Here is a 16963-nt window from a genome sequence, read left to right as displayed (position 1 = left end):
GAGCAACGAAATACAAAGAGAAACAAGAAAAAAAGAGAATTAAAAAAAAGCAGCGACCTTCTGCTGATTTCTGTGCGCCTGGTATCTCAGATTTGAATTTAACGGTTTTCTGCCATTTGAGCGGTGGAAAGTGGAGGCAGAAAATGGGAAAAATGAGAGCGAAAAAAGAGAGCAACGAAATACAAAGAGAAACAAGAAAAAAAGAGAATTTAAAAAAACCAGCGACCTTCTGCTGATTTCTGTGCGCCTGGTATCTCAGATTTGAATTTAACTGATTTCTGCCATTTGAGCGGTGGAAAGTGGAGGCAGAAAATGGGCAAAATGAGAGCTTAAAAAGAGAGCAACGAAATACAAAGAGAAACAAGAAAAAAAGAGAATTTAAAAAACCAGCGACCTTCTGCTGATTTCTGTGCGCCTGGTATCTCTGATTTGAATTTAACGGTTTTCTGCCATTTGAGCGGTGGAAAATGGAGGCGGAAAATGGGAAAAATGAGAGCGAAAAAAGAGAGCAACAAAATACAAAGAGAAACGAGAAAAAAAAGAATTTAAAAAAAGCAGCGACCTTCTGCTGATTTCTGTGCGCCTGGTATCTCAGATTTGAATTTAACGGTTTTCTGCCATTTGAGCGGTGGAAAGTGGAGGCAGAAAATGGGAAAAATGAGAGCGAAAAAAGAGAGCAACGAAATACAAAGAGAAACAAGAAAAAAAGAGAAATTAAAAAAACAGCGACCTTCTGCTGTTTTCTGTTCGCCTGGTATCTCAGATTTGAATTTAACGGTTTTCTGCCATTTGAGCGGTGGAAAGTGGAGGCAGAAAATGAGAAAAATTAGAGCGAAAAGAGGGAGCAACGAAATACAAAGAGAAACAAGAAAAAAAGAGAATTTAAAAAACCAGCGACCTTCTGCTGATTTCTGTGCGCCTGGTATCTCTGATTTGAATTTAACGGTTTTCTGCCATTTGAGCGGTGGAAAATGGAGGCGGAAAATGGGAAAAATGAGAGCGAAAAAAGAGAGCAACAAAATACAAAGAGAAACGAGAAAAAAAAGAATTTAAAAAAAGCAGCGACCTTCTGCTGTTTTCTGTTCGCCTGGTATCTCAGATTTGAATTTAACGGTTTTCTGCCATTTGAGCGGTGGAAAGTGGAGGCAGAAAATCGGCAAAATGAGAGCTAAAAAAGAGAGCAACGAAATACAAAGAGAAACAAGAAAAAAAGAGAATTTAAAAAACCAGCGACCTTCTGCTGTTTTCTGTGCGCCTGGTATCTCTGATTTGAATTTAACGGTTTTCTGCCATTTGAGCGGTGGAAAATGGAGGCGGAAAATGGGAAAAATGAGAGCGAAAAAAGAGAGCAACGAAATACAAAGAGAAACGAGAAAAAAAAGAAGCAGCGACCTTCTGCTGTTTTCTGTTCGCCTGGTATCTCAGATTTGAATTTAACGGTTTTCTGCCATTTGAGCGGTGGAAAGTGGAGGCAGAAAATGAGAAAAATTAGAGCGAAAAGAGGGAGCAACGAAATACAAAGAGAATCAGGAAAAAACGAGAAATTCATATCAGTCCGCTTTTGTCAGCGAGCAATTCGAATTTTCCGTTTCATATCAGTCAGGTATTGTCAGCGAACATTTACAATTTTTTCATTTCATATCAGTCATATTTTTTAAATGAGCAATAAAAAAATTTTCCGGCCCCAGAGCCGAAGACCTGGGAACGTACGCTGAAAACTCAACTGCGCCACTTTCGTTGTAGGAACTGGCACATCTATATACTGTATGGTTAGTGCTATCCCTCAAAAACATTTAAATGACGTTCCGATCATATAATATTAATAATAATTGGGATGTATATTTTGGTATATTTCTGGGGGTCAGCCGGTATATTTTATCCGAAAGTTCGGGGTCACACTGGCACTAGATTTTGCGGGCTTTAACTACATTTTTTTTATTCTTTTATTAGATTTCATGGTCCATAACATAGCAACTACAGTGCAGCGGAAACGCAACGATGGCATTTGTCTTACCGTGAAGCGCGTCTAAAAAATATATGTGTTGTGTTGCTACAAAAATAAATGGCAATTTGTTGTAGAAATGTTGTGCTTCAGTGTGTGTGTTGATACGCAAAAGTAAGAAAATTGGGCCAAACGCATACAATTTGAGCCTGTGAGGCAGGCAACTCAAGGTATGTGCTCACTGTATGTCATTTATTTAGTTGCTAATCATCCAGATGGACCGACAAACAAATCAATTGCCAATACAAGACACAAAGGTAGTGCGTGCGAAAAAGTGCAAGTGAATGTCACATTTGTTGTTGGCTGCAGCATAAAAGTTGCAACTAATTTAATACATGGCACGATGGTCCCAACTGTTCCCCAAGAAAAACCCACAGCAGAGCAGAGAGGAGCGTGCGCTCGTGCCCGTGCTGTGTGTGCGTCTGTGTGCTGGGGGGTAAGAGAAAATCAATAGGCAAGCAAAATAAAAAGGAGACATTTCGGCACTCACGAAAAGATGGCAATCAGAGCATGATGCATGACTAAGACCCTTGTGGTACCCTTTCTTTTGCATCTAAAAACCGAATCTAGTCTGGAATTTTAACTAAACCTAGATTAACCTAGATTACCCGTAATTAAACTTTTTTGCTATCATCTGTGTTGACAATGCAGGCGACCGACCTCTTTAATTGCTATCTCCTTTGGCGTAATTTGCGATAATATTATTTACTTGACTCGCTTGCGTCTCGCTCTCGTCTTTATAAATTACAATAAAAGATCAAGATTGTGCCAAAAAAAAAAAACAAAAAAACAAATCAAGTTAAGCCCTACCGCTTGTTCTTCTTGCTTTTTTTACATTTCGAATTGATTCGAATCAATTAACTCCAAGTTTGATAAACTTTAATTATTTAAACGATCAAAAATGTTAAAACGTAGCGGAATCGATTTCGTCTTCCTTTGTTTGGTTTCATTTTCATTGTTCCCATTCTAAAAATAGACTGAAACTCTCGATCTCAAGATCGGATTCCCCCCCGCACAATGGAGATTTTCTTTACACATGCAGTGTGTTGTGTGGTCTCTTTGTCGCTGAGATTTGAGCCCAGAAATTGTTATTGCAGTTTCAATTAAATTCAATTAAAGACCAAAGACCAAGAGCTGCTTGGACGGTAGCCAGAGTTTGCCGGGGAGGGGGTCAACGCATTGTCATTTCATAGGATATGCTTCAAGTAGCTTTAAAAACAAGATCATTAAAAAATGCGTGTCGTATCTCTTCTCCAGTGTGCTAACAATGCACAACTGAATTGAGGTACTTTTTTCCATCAAATGTTGATCATTTACACATGCCTGGGTACTTCTCTAGTTGAGAGCGTGGACTTTAGAGTTATTACCTGCGTCTGTGTGTAATTAATTAATTATCATATCTCGAGTTCACAAGATTGTTGGATAAAAACTTAGCATATGCCCTCGAATTTAACCAATCTGAATCGATTTGTAAAGCAACAGTAATATTGTACTGTGTAGAAAGATTCTTAATTGTGGATTGCTGTACGCCTTTTACTGGTTTCCATTAAAAAACAGGCACCGAAACCAGAAATCGCAAAATTATAGCTCTAGTGACGAAAGCACACCCTACCGTACAGCGTTTCACTTGATTAGCATATGCCGAAAATTGATTTTCTTATCTTAATAAAATTAGACCAAAAAAAGAAAAAGAAAAAAACGTCTACTCCGCATAACAAAATGTTCATAAAAATAGAGGGCAATCTCTTTTTAGAATTTCTTTGTTCGTTCAGCGAAAAATAACTAACCAATATTTAAAGTTACAAACTATGTATCTACTTATAGCATATTTACATACAAAAATAATATTTAATTTGTATTTTATAGTCCAGAGTCTAGTTGTGGGAGTACATTTCCAGTTGGCTTCCTGTCCAACATGGATAACGAACAGCCCCATCAAGAGCTGGTGAAGTGCGTACTGGTGGGAGACACGGCAGTGGGTAAGACGCGACTTATTTGTGCACGAGCCTGCAACAAGCATGTTTCGCTCTCGCAGCTGCTTTCCACCCATGTACCAACCGTGTGGGCGATCGATCAGTATCGCATATACAAAGACGTAAGTTCCACATAGTAAATAGAGATCATAGTATGTGGTTCCCGTCTAATTATTTTATTGCAATCAAGGTACTCGAAAGGTCATGGGAGGTGGTCGATGGAGTGAATGTTTCGCTGCGGCTGTGGGACACATTTGGCGATCATGACAAAGACCGACGGTTTGCTTACGGACGGTGGGTCAACGATTATATAAAATTATTCCGTTTCAGAGCGTATCTAATCTATTGCGATTCTCTTTGCCAGATCCGATGTGGTGCTACTGTGCTTCTCCATTGCAAGCCCCATTTCATTGCGAAACTGCAAGGTTATGTGGTATCCGGAAATTCGACGCTTCTGTCCCGATGTGCCCGTGATACTCGTGGGCTGCAAGAACGATCTGCGTTACATGTACCGCGATGAGAATTATCTCTCATATTTTGGTGAAAAGGGCACCTTTGTACGGTAGGATATTCTGCACAACCCAAGCTCAAGTCCAAGCCTTACCCTTTCTGCCTTTGTTTGTTTGTTTTAGGGCAGCACTAAAGAGCGATCTGGTCATGCCGGACGAGGCACGAGCTGTGGCCAAGGAGCTGGGTGTTGCCTACTACGAGACCAGTGTTTTTACGTACTTTGGTGTCAATGAAGTGTTTGAGAACGCCATCCGTTCGGCGTTGATTGCTCGGCGTCAACAGCGCTTCTGGATGACGAACCTGAAGAAGGTGCAGAAACCGTTGCTGCAGGCACCGTTTCGGCCACCAAAACCGCCGCCACCAGAGGTGACCGTAATGGTGGGTCACTACCGGCAGGACATCTACAACATGTTCCTGTCGCAAGCCTACACAGACCTCATCCTGGTGGGGGCAGGAGGAACCAAGTTTGCCGTGCATCGGTTTATGCTATCCGCGGCCTCCAGTACATTCCAGCGTCTCCTGAGCACAGAGCTGAGCGACATGGGCGGTCGCAGCAGCAGCGAATCGAGTATGGTCAGCTCAACGTTCGGAGAGGCGACCATAGCGGACTTTAACGACGACACGGAATCTCTTATACGCTACGAATCCCGTACACAACGGTATGTGCCGCTAGTTCTTCTTTAATCTAGAGACTGGGCTAACATCCTTTCGTTTCTATTCGACTGATTATAGGATGTGGGAACACTTGAAGCGACGCTCTAGCTATCAGGCCCTGCCTCTGGTAGAGTCAAAGCATTCCAACGATCTGTACAGAGAGCTGCACCATCCTGTGCTGCAGAGCATACGTCTGATGCAGGTGGAGAATCAGCGCGGCGTGAACGGACTGCAAACAATTGTGACACTCAGCAAGATCATCTCACCCCAGGCTCTGTACCAATGCCTTCGATTTATTTACACGGGCACCATTGACAAGGGCTACAACAATCTGCAGGTAAGGACAGCCAACCATTGTGCCTCTAAGCTCTAAATCAATTGAGCTTACCCACAGGAAATAAGGGATGCAGCCGATCTGTTAGAACTGCCGCAACTGACGCAGCTTCTGTGCAAGCCACAAACTGTTATGGACAGTTCCTCCAGTGATGATCCAAATCCGCACATTTGTCTTGTAAGCGATGCCATATGATAATGTTTATTACCATTTAACTCGCTCTTTCCATTTCAGCGCATCAAAGAAAGTCTAGAGCGTCATTGCATTGGTGATGGCTGCTTCAGCGATGTCACCTTTGAGTTGGATGATGGTTTAATGAAGGTAATGAGGATATCTATTTGGAGCACATATGCCTAACATAAATATTGTCTACTAACAGGCACACAGGGCTGTACTGGTTGGACGGTGCGACGTGATGCGCGCCATGTTGTTGGGTGACTTTCGCGAAGCCCATTCCAATGTGGTAAGAGTCTTAGATGAGGATGCAGTAGTGATAGACATATATGTGTGTATTAACAAGCTCAAGTATCTCTTTTTTAGATCGTATTCCCTGGCGTTACAATCTACACATTCCATAAGCTGCTGTGCTATCTGTACACTGACCAGATTCCACCTATTTCGGCCGTCAAATGTCTCAATCTGCTAGAGCTAGCCAACCGATTATGCCTGCCGCGTCTGCTCAATCTAGTTGAGTGCCGAGTCATCGAGGATCTCACAGTAATTTCACAGAACGAAACCAATGAAACAGTGGATCATTGCCTAAAGTTGCTGGAGCCAGTAAAGGTCTGTAACGCAGCACTCCAATGACCAATCCATTATCAATCGCTCGTTCCCTCTCAGCTGCACAACGCACATCAGTTGGCCGAATGGTGCATGTCGTATCTCTGCGTCAATTACAACATTATATGTAAGTTCTCACTCAAGGGTCTGAAGGCGCTGCATCAGGATAATCAAGAATATTTGCGGGAACATCGCTGGCCACCCGTGTGGTATCTGAAGGACTACGACTACTATCAGCGCTGTTTAAACGAGCTGAGCAAGGAAGTAAAGCTAAAGAGCTCGCGACGAGACTCGCCCAGCGACGATGAGGGCTGTCTTTGCTTTACAGGAGGTAAGTGGTCACACACACACTCTTCATTCTATCTCTCCCACATCCCACATCCCAAGATGTGTGCCTAGACATTCCCCAAACCAAAGTTCAGGCTCTAATCGGACTAGTTTTTCTTACACAATTTTTGATTGTTTTTTAAACACTTAAAAGTATTTTTGTGTTCGAAAAAAGGATGTGTGCATCTGTGACTTCACGATGACGGTTTGTATTAAAGTTTGAGCGGTTCTTCGGGGCCTTGTTATGATTTTCCTTTCCTTATAATTTCCTTGATCTCTCATGTAAAAACTCAAATCCATCTTCGCGATAATTAATGTGCAAAATTGGGAAAAAGTGTTCTCTTGCTGGCTGCTAGGTAAATCGAAGCGAGGCACGGGCGGAGACATCAGCGGGACCACAGCGGGGCCAACGGGCAACAACAGCACATCCGATAATCAAATCTTCAATAGTACAGCCAACTCGATAAACCATATTGATCTTGAGGCTGACATGGATCTGAATCTCTGACACCCGGCCCTAGGGCAGGGAAGGTGCGTTTAACGTTATGAAAGAAGAATCATCGTTCACCTAATTAGCTTTTGTTTTAATTGCAGATCACTTCGATTTATTGTCATCCTGCCGGTACTGATCTGCTTTATCTGTACGATTTTAAGTATTTTGATACTTTTCCAAATCCACACATAACAAACCCTATGGGACTGGGAATGGCGTGTCTGCAATACATAGGAGCGCAAATTTGCCTTAGTGATTATTAGATTTATACACATATAAGTATATATAGTATATATATATATATATAAAAAGGCCGAACCAGAACAAAGAAGCATTTTGAAAAGTGCTTCGGATTTCTTATATTTATACGCCTATACATATATGTATATATAGATAATGCAAAGCATAGTACGATACGAGTATGGGAGCAGCACATGCACTTCGGGCGATGCGAAGCATTTCGCTGTATTGCCTTACAATATATTGGATGTACACTTTTCTCGTTCTGTATATGATACTATAATGGATAGGAAAGGAAACAATAAGACATACCTAGAGCATGTATGTTTCGTGTATTTTCGAATTCCTACTTATGGAAACATTTGTCTAGCCATAGCCATAAGCCATAGTCTATGATAAGGATGCATTTTGTACAGAATGAAAATAGAATAAAGCAAATTATAAACGTACATTTCATGTGGAATCTCTTTTAATACACAAAGTGAAAGCCCAAAGTGAAACTTAATACAAATTATAATAAAAACCGAACATACTTATAAAATAAAACATTGATTTCTGTGGAAACTTAAATAAATAGACCTAATCTATGTGCTTCTATGACTCCTGCAGTGGTTTCAAGGTTCTGGTACTCGATAGAGAGACACTACCATCTTCAACCTCAAGGTTTGACAACATTTCCATCAACTCTTGATCACTAATTACCACATCAACTCTCTCGTTGTTATTTCTCACGGCTGCATTTGATCGCTGGGGAACTGGGACTTGGGTTTGGGTTTCACCACACAGGGCGCGCAGTTCATTTTCGAGCTGATCATCGTCCTGGCTGGCAGTAGTATCTACGACGCTATTGGACAGGACATCTTGAACCTCTCTGTGCTGTTCCAGGGTCTCTCGCACATCGGCCAGAACTTCATCGACACTGTCGTACTTGAGGCCAGAGTCGGAGAGAACCTTTTGCAGCGTATTGGAACCAATTTTATATGCGTCGAGCACTACACCACTGTTCTGCGCCTCATCCACGCTGGACAGAAGTGATTCAATGTTGTGCAGGGCAATGCTGCGTCGCTCTGAAACACACACACATGAAAGAATTAAAGAACAGGCCGAAAGGGATCATTTACACTACCATGATTCTTTTCAACCAGATGCCTCTTGCGGAGGTACGTCTTGGCCATTTGCCGCTTGTTCTCCTTTATGTACTGACGCGCCTTCTCGTCGTTCGCCTTGATTTCCTCCTCAAGGTTCTCCAGCTGCCTCAGTAGATCTGCTTGTGTGATCTGTAGATTGTGCACGGCATGATCTGTCTCATTGATGGTGAGATCGTCAGTTTCCTTGACTGCATTAAGGATTTATATGGATTATTATTAGCAACTCTAAAAGGGAGAGAGAGAGCTGAGAGAATTCTCTGAGAACTTACGTGGTATTTTGATTAAATGAATGCTGCGCACTTGCTTTTCAGTTTTGAACTCCAACCCAACAAGTTGTCGGACATGCAGCGTGATCAGGCAAGCAAAGATATCCTTCTCCGTATGGACGCGAATGTGATTGACATCACAAAGGGACTTGAACGCATCAAAATGGAACAGTTTTCCTCGGTTCTCGGACAATAACTTCTTAACCATAAGATCGCAAATTTCCTGCGTTTAAAGGAGCCACAGATTATAAGCACTTGAATTTATAGTGTGTTTTTCTTACATTTAAAACCTCCAGATGTATCCATTCCACTAGTGTCGTCGCCTCCACATCCTCGCCCACAACGCTGTGCTTTAACTTCAGCCAGCTCCAGGATAAAGGACGTTTTACCAGGCTGTTTACCAGCCATCCACTCCAGGTATTTGCTGGGTCTTGATCGTACTCGGTGCGCGGTCGGATCTGTTTCTGCCGGTGCATCTCCGATATCACTGTGTCCAGACAGGCAGGCAGTTGGTCTCCTCTCATGAAATTCAGTTGCAGATCCCGCAAACTGAACGTGACTCGTCCCCAAAACTTATTGTATTGCGTTACAAGGTCTTTCCAGAATTTCATCTTTGTGTCATAATCTTCAATGCTTAAATTACGCGGGCGAAACGTAGCAAACCGAATTTGCATAGCTTTGCTGTCTTCCCAGCATGCAGGAAATTTAAATTCCGACTTCTCCGCATCACGAGCCATTGCGCTCAGTTTTAGACCACTTTACGGAAAAAATAAATTAAATGCGTGCTATCTTGTTTTGGTTGTTTTACCAGCTGGTTGGTAGTGCTGGAAAGCTTAGAAAGAATGAGCGCGTCATGAATTTGTAGGACACGTTCCAGGTTACAGTTATTCGTCCATTTCGATTTGTATCAAATTATGGAATATATAAATTAAATTTTAATAGAATAAAAAAGCACATACATTTTTTAAAACTTTTTTATTATTATTATTTTATTTTTTATTTATATAAAATTTAATATACAAGTTATTTCTACACATTTTGAACTTTCGAAATAGCCGTTATGGAATACCCCATATTTTATGTAAATCTGTACATCACTTAACAGCACTACCGTTTTTCGATATCGATATACAGCACCCGCAACAGCTGATTCGCTGAATTAAAGAATTAATAAATAACTTCTCTCGAGATATTGTTTTGAAGATTTTATCGTGAGACCGTGGAATAAGTGTAGGCTAATCCTGTCAATTCAATAGACCAGCACTCGGGTCCACTCTCCGAACGCATTGGACAACAACGATACATCATCTTTTGCACAAGGATACGTGCAGCATCAATTTCCAGCTCAATCGTGCCACATACATACATATGTATGTAGAACTGCACGGCCACGGTCACGTCCCAGCCAGCACCGCCCAGCACAATCATTTCATGCTCTGAGTTTGTTTTTGCCACAAAACTCTGTCCCCGATAAGATCATCGCTGGTATCTGCCATTACTGCAAACATTTGCAAAAAGATTAGGGAGGCATTTGTGTGCGATCCGTTGTCTTACGCCAATTGAATATTGAATATCACAATGATAGAAGATGATCCAATATCCCTAAGCTACCATTTGGCGAAAGGTAAGTCTTTTCTCCATTGGAAATGGCTACACAAACTTTCTTGTTTCATGTTCTGCATGTCTTAATCTATGTGTGGAAGGGGATTTATCGAAGGTGATCAGTGGCACCCTGCGTGTGGCAGCATGTAAAGGTCGAATCTATTATCATTATATGTGTAATTACAGTCTGATTTTGGGACTATGAACATATGAACTTTCGCATGGACTTTCATCAGTCTTGTCTGCGAATGCTCTTTTGTACCGCCCCAGACCGCTTATCATGATGTGGCTGAGTGCTGTGAAAAGAGCGAGGCGAGGTCTGACCATGAATGAAACAAGACTTGCATCCACTCTAGCATCCAACAGATGCATGACTTTGGGCACCTAATCATCTATGGACAGAGAGGTATACATACATATATCACACGAAAATGCTAAGCTCGATCACGCCTCGTCGAACCCTCGCAAGGGTTCATGCTAGGTCGTTGTTGCTTTGGATTTGTTTTAAATGTGTTTTTTCGTAATGTTTAAGTTAATTTCGACTCGACGATGTCTCCGCTCATTAATACGGTTAAACGTATATGTACGTACATACATACGTATGTACAAGAAGCGCTTATACATATGCGAAAGCAGTGGTGACGTCGACACAAGCGCTGGCCTGGCCTGGCGCTGATTTACTTTCGGCGTTGCCGTTGCCGCTGTTGTCGTCGTCGTAGAGTGCTCGGCTCGTGCAAAGTGACAATAAAATTTCATTCAAACGCGTTTCATGCCTGTTTTCGAACGGTCTACGGATCGGATCGCGCGATCTCCGTCGTTGGCTTTGCTGTTCGTCTTCTCAAAGCACAAACCCAAATAAAGACGAGACTCTAGAGAGTCTCTCCACAGATCCAAAGGAAATTTAAATGAGATTTTGTTCAAATCTGAAGCTTTACATTACGTTCGGTTCGTTGTAAATAAGCGGCAATTGTTTGCTTTAACCAAAGCCTGTGATATTAGTTTTGTGTACTACGACTACTCTTTTTAGAGAAAATCAGCACAAAAATGAAAGTTCCGACGCGCGACTCAAAATATTCATTCAATTTGAAAATATTCAAATTGCATAACGATAAGAAATCCACAAGCGCCTCGCTGGCACCCACCGCCGCACATCCACCCAGTAGTACTTCTCCTGTGATCTCAACAAAACGAAACTCATGGCGCACTGCATGGCGTGAGGCTATGGGCCGCGGCTCCAAGGACTTTTCCACCTTAAATAATGAGTCGTCGAAGGAGATGGATGCGGTATCTCCTTCAGTGTTTGAACCACAACAACAAAAACAACAAATAAGCCAGTGTCAGAGTTCCTCCGATTTCATGTTGTCTACTGCCGCCAGCATAGCCGCCAGCCCTGCCGCGTCTCCTGTAGATGACTTAATGTGTAAGTTTCCACTAGGAATAATACAAGGAAGTAATTCGTAGCGATTAATACAGAGAGAAATTACACACAAAACGGATAGGAAATTTTTTAAATGTCTGGGTCTGATAGAGATACTGAATTATCACTAAACTTTTGATTCATAGATTCTGTATTCTGTGCAACATTAATGTGGGAGATTCCCAGCCAAATAATATGTCTTATGAATGGAAGCGAAGTAAACTTTATTCTCACTTCTGGATACCAACTTCTACATATACCATATGTATGTACATATATGTATATTGTAGTACTAAATTGGTCATATTTTGTGATATTGTTTTATTATATGCAATCGCTTGAACTCTGATCGATATGTAATGATCGTTAGGCACATACACTAGTATTGTAGTCAAAAAATAAAATACCCGCACTCGCGCGTACATAACATCACTGTCTCATTGAGTGGTCAAATAATCGTACAGTCGTACTTGGTCTGGTCGTTTTAGACATTTATTCGAACCCGCCGATAACCAATGGACGCGAGCAAAGTGCAGATAAGAAACGGTGTATTTACTCGCTGACACGCCCTTTTGGGGGGCGCCCATGTTTCGATTCGATTCGATTTACCCAATTGTTGGCAATATTCAATAGCTTTTGACGGCTAATATATAATCCGTCAGTCTCAGTCGTCAGTTGGAAGCCATCGACGCGTCGTGCCCTGTTGCCTGGTTGTGTGAGAGTAAAATGTTTCCGGTTAATGGTCGCCCGCTCTAATCGCCTCACCTATACGATTACACACTATATCTGTACATAAATACGCACTTGCCTGTTTATATATACATATAGTACATACATATGTATATGAAAATTGGGTGGAACCAAATAAACGTAAACGAAACGTGTTAGCTGTGATTACAAGTTCCGTGTTATGTGCAGCGCGTTCTACGCCTCTCACTCTCGTACCGTCGTACCACAACTGCGGAATACAGTCGCGCTATTTGCATACACTCGCGCATTCCGTCCATAATAATAATACAAAAAGGCGTTACATCATGCCGGAGGCGCTACATTTTACATCGATCTTTGATCTAATCATCCAAAGCGGTGCGTGCAACACAAAGATACACCCAGCTACAGATACATAGATATATGTGTATGTTTGTTTCGTTTGTTTGTGTGTGACATAGTTTTGCGGCCACTTCGATCTTGACACAATGAACATGAACCGCTTCAAACATTCATTTAGCCAGCAGTTTGAAGTTCGATTTCTTTTCTATTTTTTCTCTTGTAATGTTTTGGAAACTAGTTGCTTGGCTTTGCCCGAGCCTCTTGAAGGTGTTTTCGATATTGCAAGTATAATTATTGCGTCTAATTCCACTGCAATCAAATTAATTGCTTCGAAACGAAATGCTAGCATAAATGTGTGCCGTCATGCACAAGATATGTAATTTGTGTTTGGCTTCTTGGCATTAATATGCCGCTTCATGTGGCATCAGTTGAGAGCAAGTTTAAATTTTAGAATACATTTTTGTTGTGTGAAATTCTCCGTTTTTAAATGATAGGAATGAATGCAACTCTGGAAAAATATATTTGAAGCAAATATCAAAATTTGACAGTCGTAATTTAATGAATTTTGTGCAATATCTGCTATGATACACAGTTCTCGTTAATATATAGGTAAAAGATATAGCGAAAAATATTATTAACTGGAATGGGATTTGCTATTGAGACATATGAACTTGGTACAACGCAGCGGTATCCTCTATCATGTTCATAGAGGGGCAATTGGGAGACGAAAACTTCTCATAGGTAAACCCACATCACATCCACTCACATCACAGCACAGCAAAGATTTCTCCGCTTTATAGAGGAAATGTAGCTGAAGGTCAAACTTTAGTATTAGCCAATATGTATGCCATATTGATCGATTTCTAAATATTAACTGGTTTCTCCTCAATAATTTCAGCAATGCCATGGTTTGGCATGGACATTGGCGGCACCCTCACAAAATTGGTGTACTTTGAGCCCAAGGATATAACGCCAGATGAACAGGATCGCGAGGCGGGAATTTTACGGAATATACGACGCTATTTAACAAAAAACTCAGCATATGGCAAAACCGGACACCGCGATACGCACTTGCAGGTAAGATGATCACGACGCACACACGAGCAGACAGAGACAGAGTTTCAGAGTCAATGATTCAAGGGCACGGCACTCATATACGTATGTACCATACTTTTATCACCTTTGGAGCCAAGCATTTTTGGTTGATGACATTCGTTGCATTTCATCATTCAAACTGGATGGAATCGATGGGAATGGGAATGGGTGTGCCTTTTATAACGAAATGTGGAAGAAGCGCGTGTGCAGGCCATTCATTATCATCTAAAATGTGATCAAGAGGCGATATTTGAGCGTCTAGTGTCAACAAGTCATCTTGTGCAGGTCGGAATGGGTCGTCGTCTGATGATTTCATCTGTAGTACGTTTGTCTGTCTCTGTCTAAGCTTTCCGTTTGAACATCATCGCACTAGCACGCTTAGGGCGTGCGTCTTTACACAAAGATTCGGGTGAATCCCCTATAGCTGATGAGGGATATTTAAGCTCAAAAGAGTAACCCTTCTACTGGATTTCAAATCACAGATGCGCACGCTTACTGCCTGACAAAACTAAGTACTAACCAATAGGGCGGGCAGTCGTAGTGGGGTGCCAAATGTGCCTGAATAAGTAGCAAATCCACGGATACATACATATAATTGTATACCGACTCGCACTGTAGGAAGGGATAGGAAGGGAAGGGGCTTTGACGACAAAAGCTTACATGGCGCGATCGTTGACTTTTGCACTTGTGGCTGTTGTTTTTTTAATGGGGCGCCCGTCGAGTCGTCAGTCTATTGGCATATTTATGAAGCTTGTGCTTACGTACGCTCGTGTTCCTGGCCGAAAAACTGACCTCATACGTAATAGTACTTGGAATGATCCAGTCAAGAGCATCTTGCACAACGCACTGTGACGTACGACGAACAAAAGTCTTGCATTGTCATAGACTCCGTTGACACGGTACAAAGATTCTTTAAATAATAAATTAACTCTTATAAATGATTAATTCTTACTTCAATCATCCCTCATTTCAGATGGACAATGTGGAGATACGTAAAAGACGTGGATCCCTGCATTTCATTAGGTTTCAGACCACAGATATGGGCAACTTTCTGTCCCTGGCCAAGCAAAAAGGCATGGCCGAACTGGTGACGACTGTGTGCGCCACTGGCGGAGGAGCTTTCAAATTCGAGAAGGATTTTCGCGATCAAGTCAACATGAAGCTGGCCAAATTTGACGAACTCGATACGCTCATCAAAGGAATACTCTTTGCCGATCTGCACAATCGCACCGAATGCTACTACTACGAACATGCACGGGACATAATGTAAGTAAATACAGCATCAGAATATGTAAATGTTTTACTATATACTTATGCAGCTTCGACGATTCTCTTTCTTGCAGCAAAAGCGAGAAGCGGGCATTCAATTTTTCGCAACCATTTCCATTCATATTGGTGAATGTGGGCTCCGGTGTCTCCATTCTGGCTGTCTACGGACCCGACAACTACAAGCGCATCTCAGGCACAAGGTTGGTAAATGTCCTAGTGAGGAAAAGTGTCCTTTGCTAATACATTGGCTTCTATTTCTATGCAGCTTGGGCGGCGGCACATTCCTGGGTCTATGCTGTTTGCTTACCGGCTGCACAACCTTTGAGGAAGCTATACAGCTGGCCACCAAGGGCGACAACAGGAAGGTGGACAAGCTGGTAAAGGACATTTATGGCGGCGACTACAATCGCTTTGGTCTGCCCGGAGACTTGGTGGCATCGAGGTAACACACGATAAAAATCCGAACTTCTCTTTACAGCCAGTTGTACATAATCCGATACGTTTATTTGCAGCTTTGGCCAAATGCACATTGACGACAAGCGGGTTTCCGTGTCCCGTGAAGACCTGGCCAATGCCACACTAGTCACTATAACCAACAATATTGGTTCCATAGCACGGATGTGTGCTCTGAATGAGAAGATTGACAGGGTTAGATATTAACAGATTGGATTAGATTGGCATCACACTTGATACTAACTTTATACATCTTTTAGGTGGTGTTTGTGGGTAACTTTCTACGTGTAAACCCCATATCAATGAAGCTGCTGGCGTACGCTATGGAGTTCTGGTCGAATGGCACAATGAAGGGACTCTTCCTGGAGCATGAGGGATATTTTGGTGCCCTGGGATGTCTGCTGCAGTTCAATGGCGAGCTAGCAGCTGCTCTAAATGAAGGCCTTGACCATCCGCAAAGCACTGAGCACACAGCCTCAGATGCCAGTGCGAGTGCAGCAGAATCGCCGATCCCTTCCACAGCGGATAAGCCGTCAGAGAAAACACCGCCGCTTTCGCCAGCAACAACACACTCTACTAGGTAGTCGCTGTAGCACCATGTTCCTCAGTGTACAGTAGACCTAAGAATACTTGGGCAATGGAAAATGGATCGATCCCTTGCTGATTATTATCTCGGTATTCAACATAATTTCTTTTTCGGCTTAAGTTTATACATCGAGAGAGGTTGCCGCCAGTTGTAAATGCATGAAATTACAGAATAGATAAAGTGCCTGCTAAAAAAAAAAAAAAACACGACGAATTTTGGCCCGCTCACCCCAACCCCCAAGCTGAGCCGAACTTCCACTTTCCTTTCCGATTTGACATATGTATGTATGTGTTTTTACATAAGTGAATTTTACTAGCATAAAATTGTAAGATACGAGTTACGAGTTATTTGTACGTTACAACGATTTCTGGTAGTTTTAGTTTAATTTTCTACAGTGATAGATTTTAGCTCACGGAAATGTATTAAAAATACAAACACAACCTGACCAGGAAATTGCAATTTGAAAGTCAAAGTCTCGCGCGCAACGTACAGACTCATGTACATCACGTATTACATACATGCATCAAGGTACATATGTCTAAATTAAGCCTTTACGATACGATATTCATGCATACTTATAAGTTTCTATCATAACTTTTGTGTACATGTTTTTTAAGTGGATGTTTTAAAGTTTATAATTTAGCAATTAAGTTTTGTGGTTCCAATTTGTCGGCAGGTCAATAAAATTTGTTTTAACAGAAACCTAATACTGAGATATCACCACAAGAATTGAAACTAATAGAGATAGACACCTGTGGATTCTG

The 16963-nt window shown here is 41.8% G+C and overlaps 3 protein-coding genes across 10 annotated transcripts; 2 read left to right on the top strand and 1 right to left on the bottom strand.

Moving 5' to 3' along the window:
- The first annotated feature begins 1894 nt into the window (after window positions 1–1894).
- LOC111069626 (rho-related BTB domain-containing protein 1) lies at window positions 1895–7784 on the top strand. 2 transcript variants are annotated; one of them, XM_022359766.2, is made up of 13 exons: window positions 1895–2172; window positions 3869–4097; window positions 4166–4269; window positions 4340–4537; window positions 4608–5144; window positions 5218–5476; window positions 5534–5650; window positions 5708–5794; window positions 5853–5936; window positions 6014–6256; window positions 6314–6584; window positions 6937–7111; window positions 7175–7784. In XM_022359766.2, the coding sequence occupies exons 2-12, from the start codon at window positions 3918–3920 to the stop codon at window positions 7086–7088; spliced, it is 2232 nt and encodes a 743-aa protein (XP_022215458.1). In that variant the 5' UTR covers window positions 1895–2172; window positions 3869–3917; the 3' UTR covers window positions 7089–7111; window positions 7175–7784. The 2 variants fall into 2 exon arrangements, with proteins under 2 accessions (XP_022215458.1, XP_022215456.1); XM_022359764.2 differs by having other exon boundaries at window positions 1896–2172; window positions 6916–7111.
- LOC111069627 (charged multivesicular body protein 7) lies at window positions 7765–9555 on the bottom strand. Its single transcript, XM_022359767.2, has 4 exons — window positions 9009–9555; window positions 8731–8950; window positions 8440–8649; window positions 7765–8380 (listed from the first exon to the last, which is right to left on the bottom strand). Exons 1-4 carry the CDS (start codon window positions 9462–9464, stop codon window positions 7908–7910), a joined length of 1359 nt encoding a protein of 452 aa, XP_022215459.2. The 5' UTR covers window positions 9465–9555; the 3' UTR covers window positions 7765–7907.
- Window positions 9556–9878: 323 nt separating this feature from the next.
- On the top strand, window positions 9879–16896 carry LOC111069586 (pantothenate kinase 3). Of its 7 annotated transcripts, none has more exons than XM_022359703.2 (7): window positions 9879–10351; window positions 13695–13873; window positions 14865–15157; window positions 15211–15360; window positions 15426–15602; window positions 15673–15808; window positions 15874–16896. In XM_022359703.2, the coding sequence occupies exons 1-7, from the start codon at window positions 10306–10308 to the stop codon at window positions 16195–16197; spliced, it is 1305 nt and encodes a 434-aa protein (XP_022215395.1). In that variant the 5' UTR covers window positions 9879–10305; the 3' UTR covers window positions 16198–16896. The 7 variants fall into 7 exon arrangements, with proteins under 7 accessions (XP_022215395.1, XP_022215397.1, XP_022215391.2 ...); XM_022359705.2 differs by having other exon boundaries at window positions 9881–10351; window positions 15235–15360; XM_022359699.2 differs by lacking the exon at window positions 9879–10351 and adding an exon at window positions 11078–11749 and having other exon boundaries at window positions 15235–15360.
- Window positions 16897–16963: the final 67 nt, after the last annotated feature.

The sequence above is a fragment of the Drosophila obscura genome, unplaced genomic scaffold (assembly GCF_018151105.1).
Source record: "Drosophila obscura isolate BZ-5 IFL unplaced genomic scaffold, ASM1815110v1 contig_1, whole genome shotgun sequence".
NCBI lineage: Eukaryota > Metazoa > Arthropoda > Insecta > Diptera > Drosophilidae > Drosophila > Drosophila obscura.
This window is presented reverse-complemented; position numbering and strand designations above follow the sequence as displayed.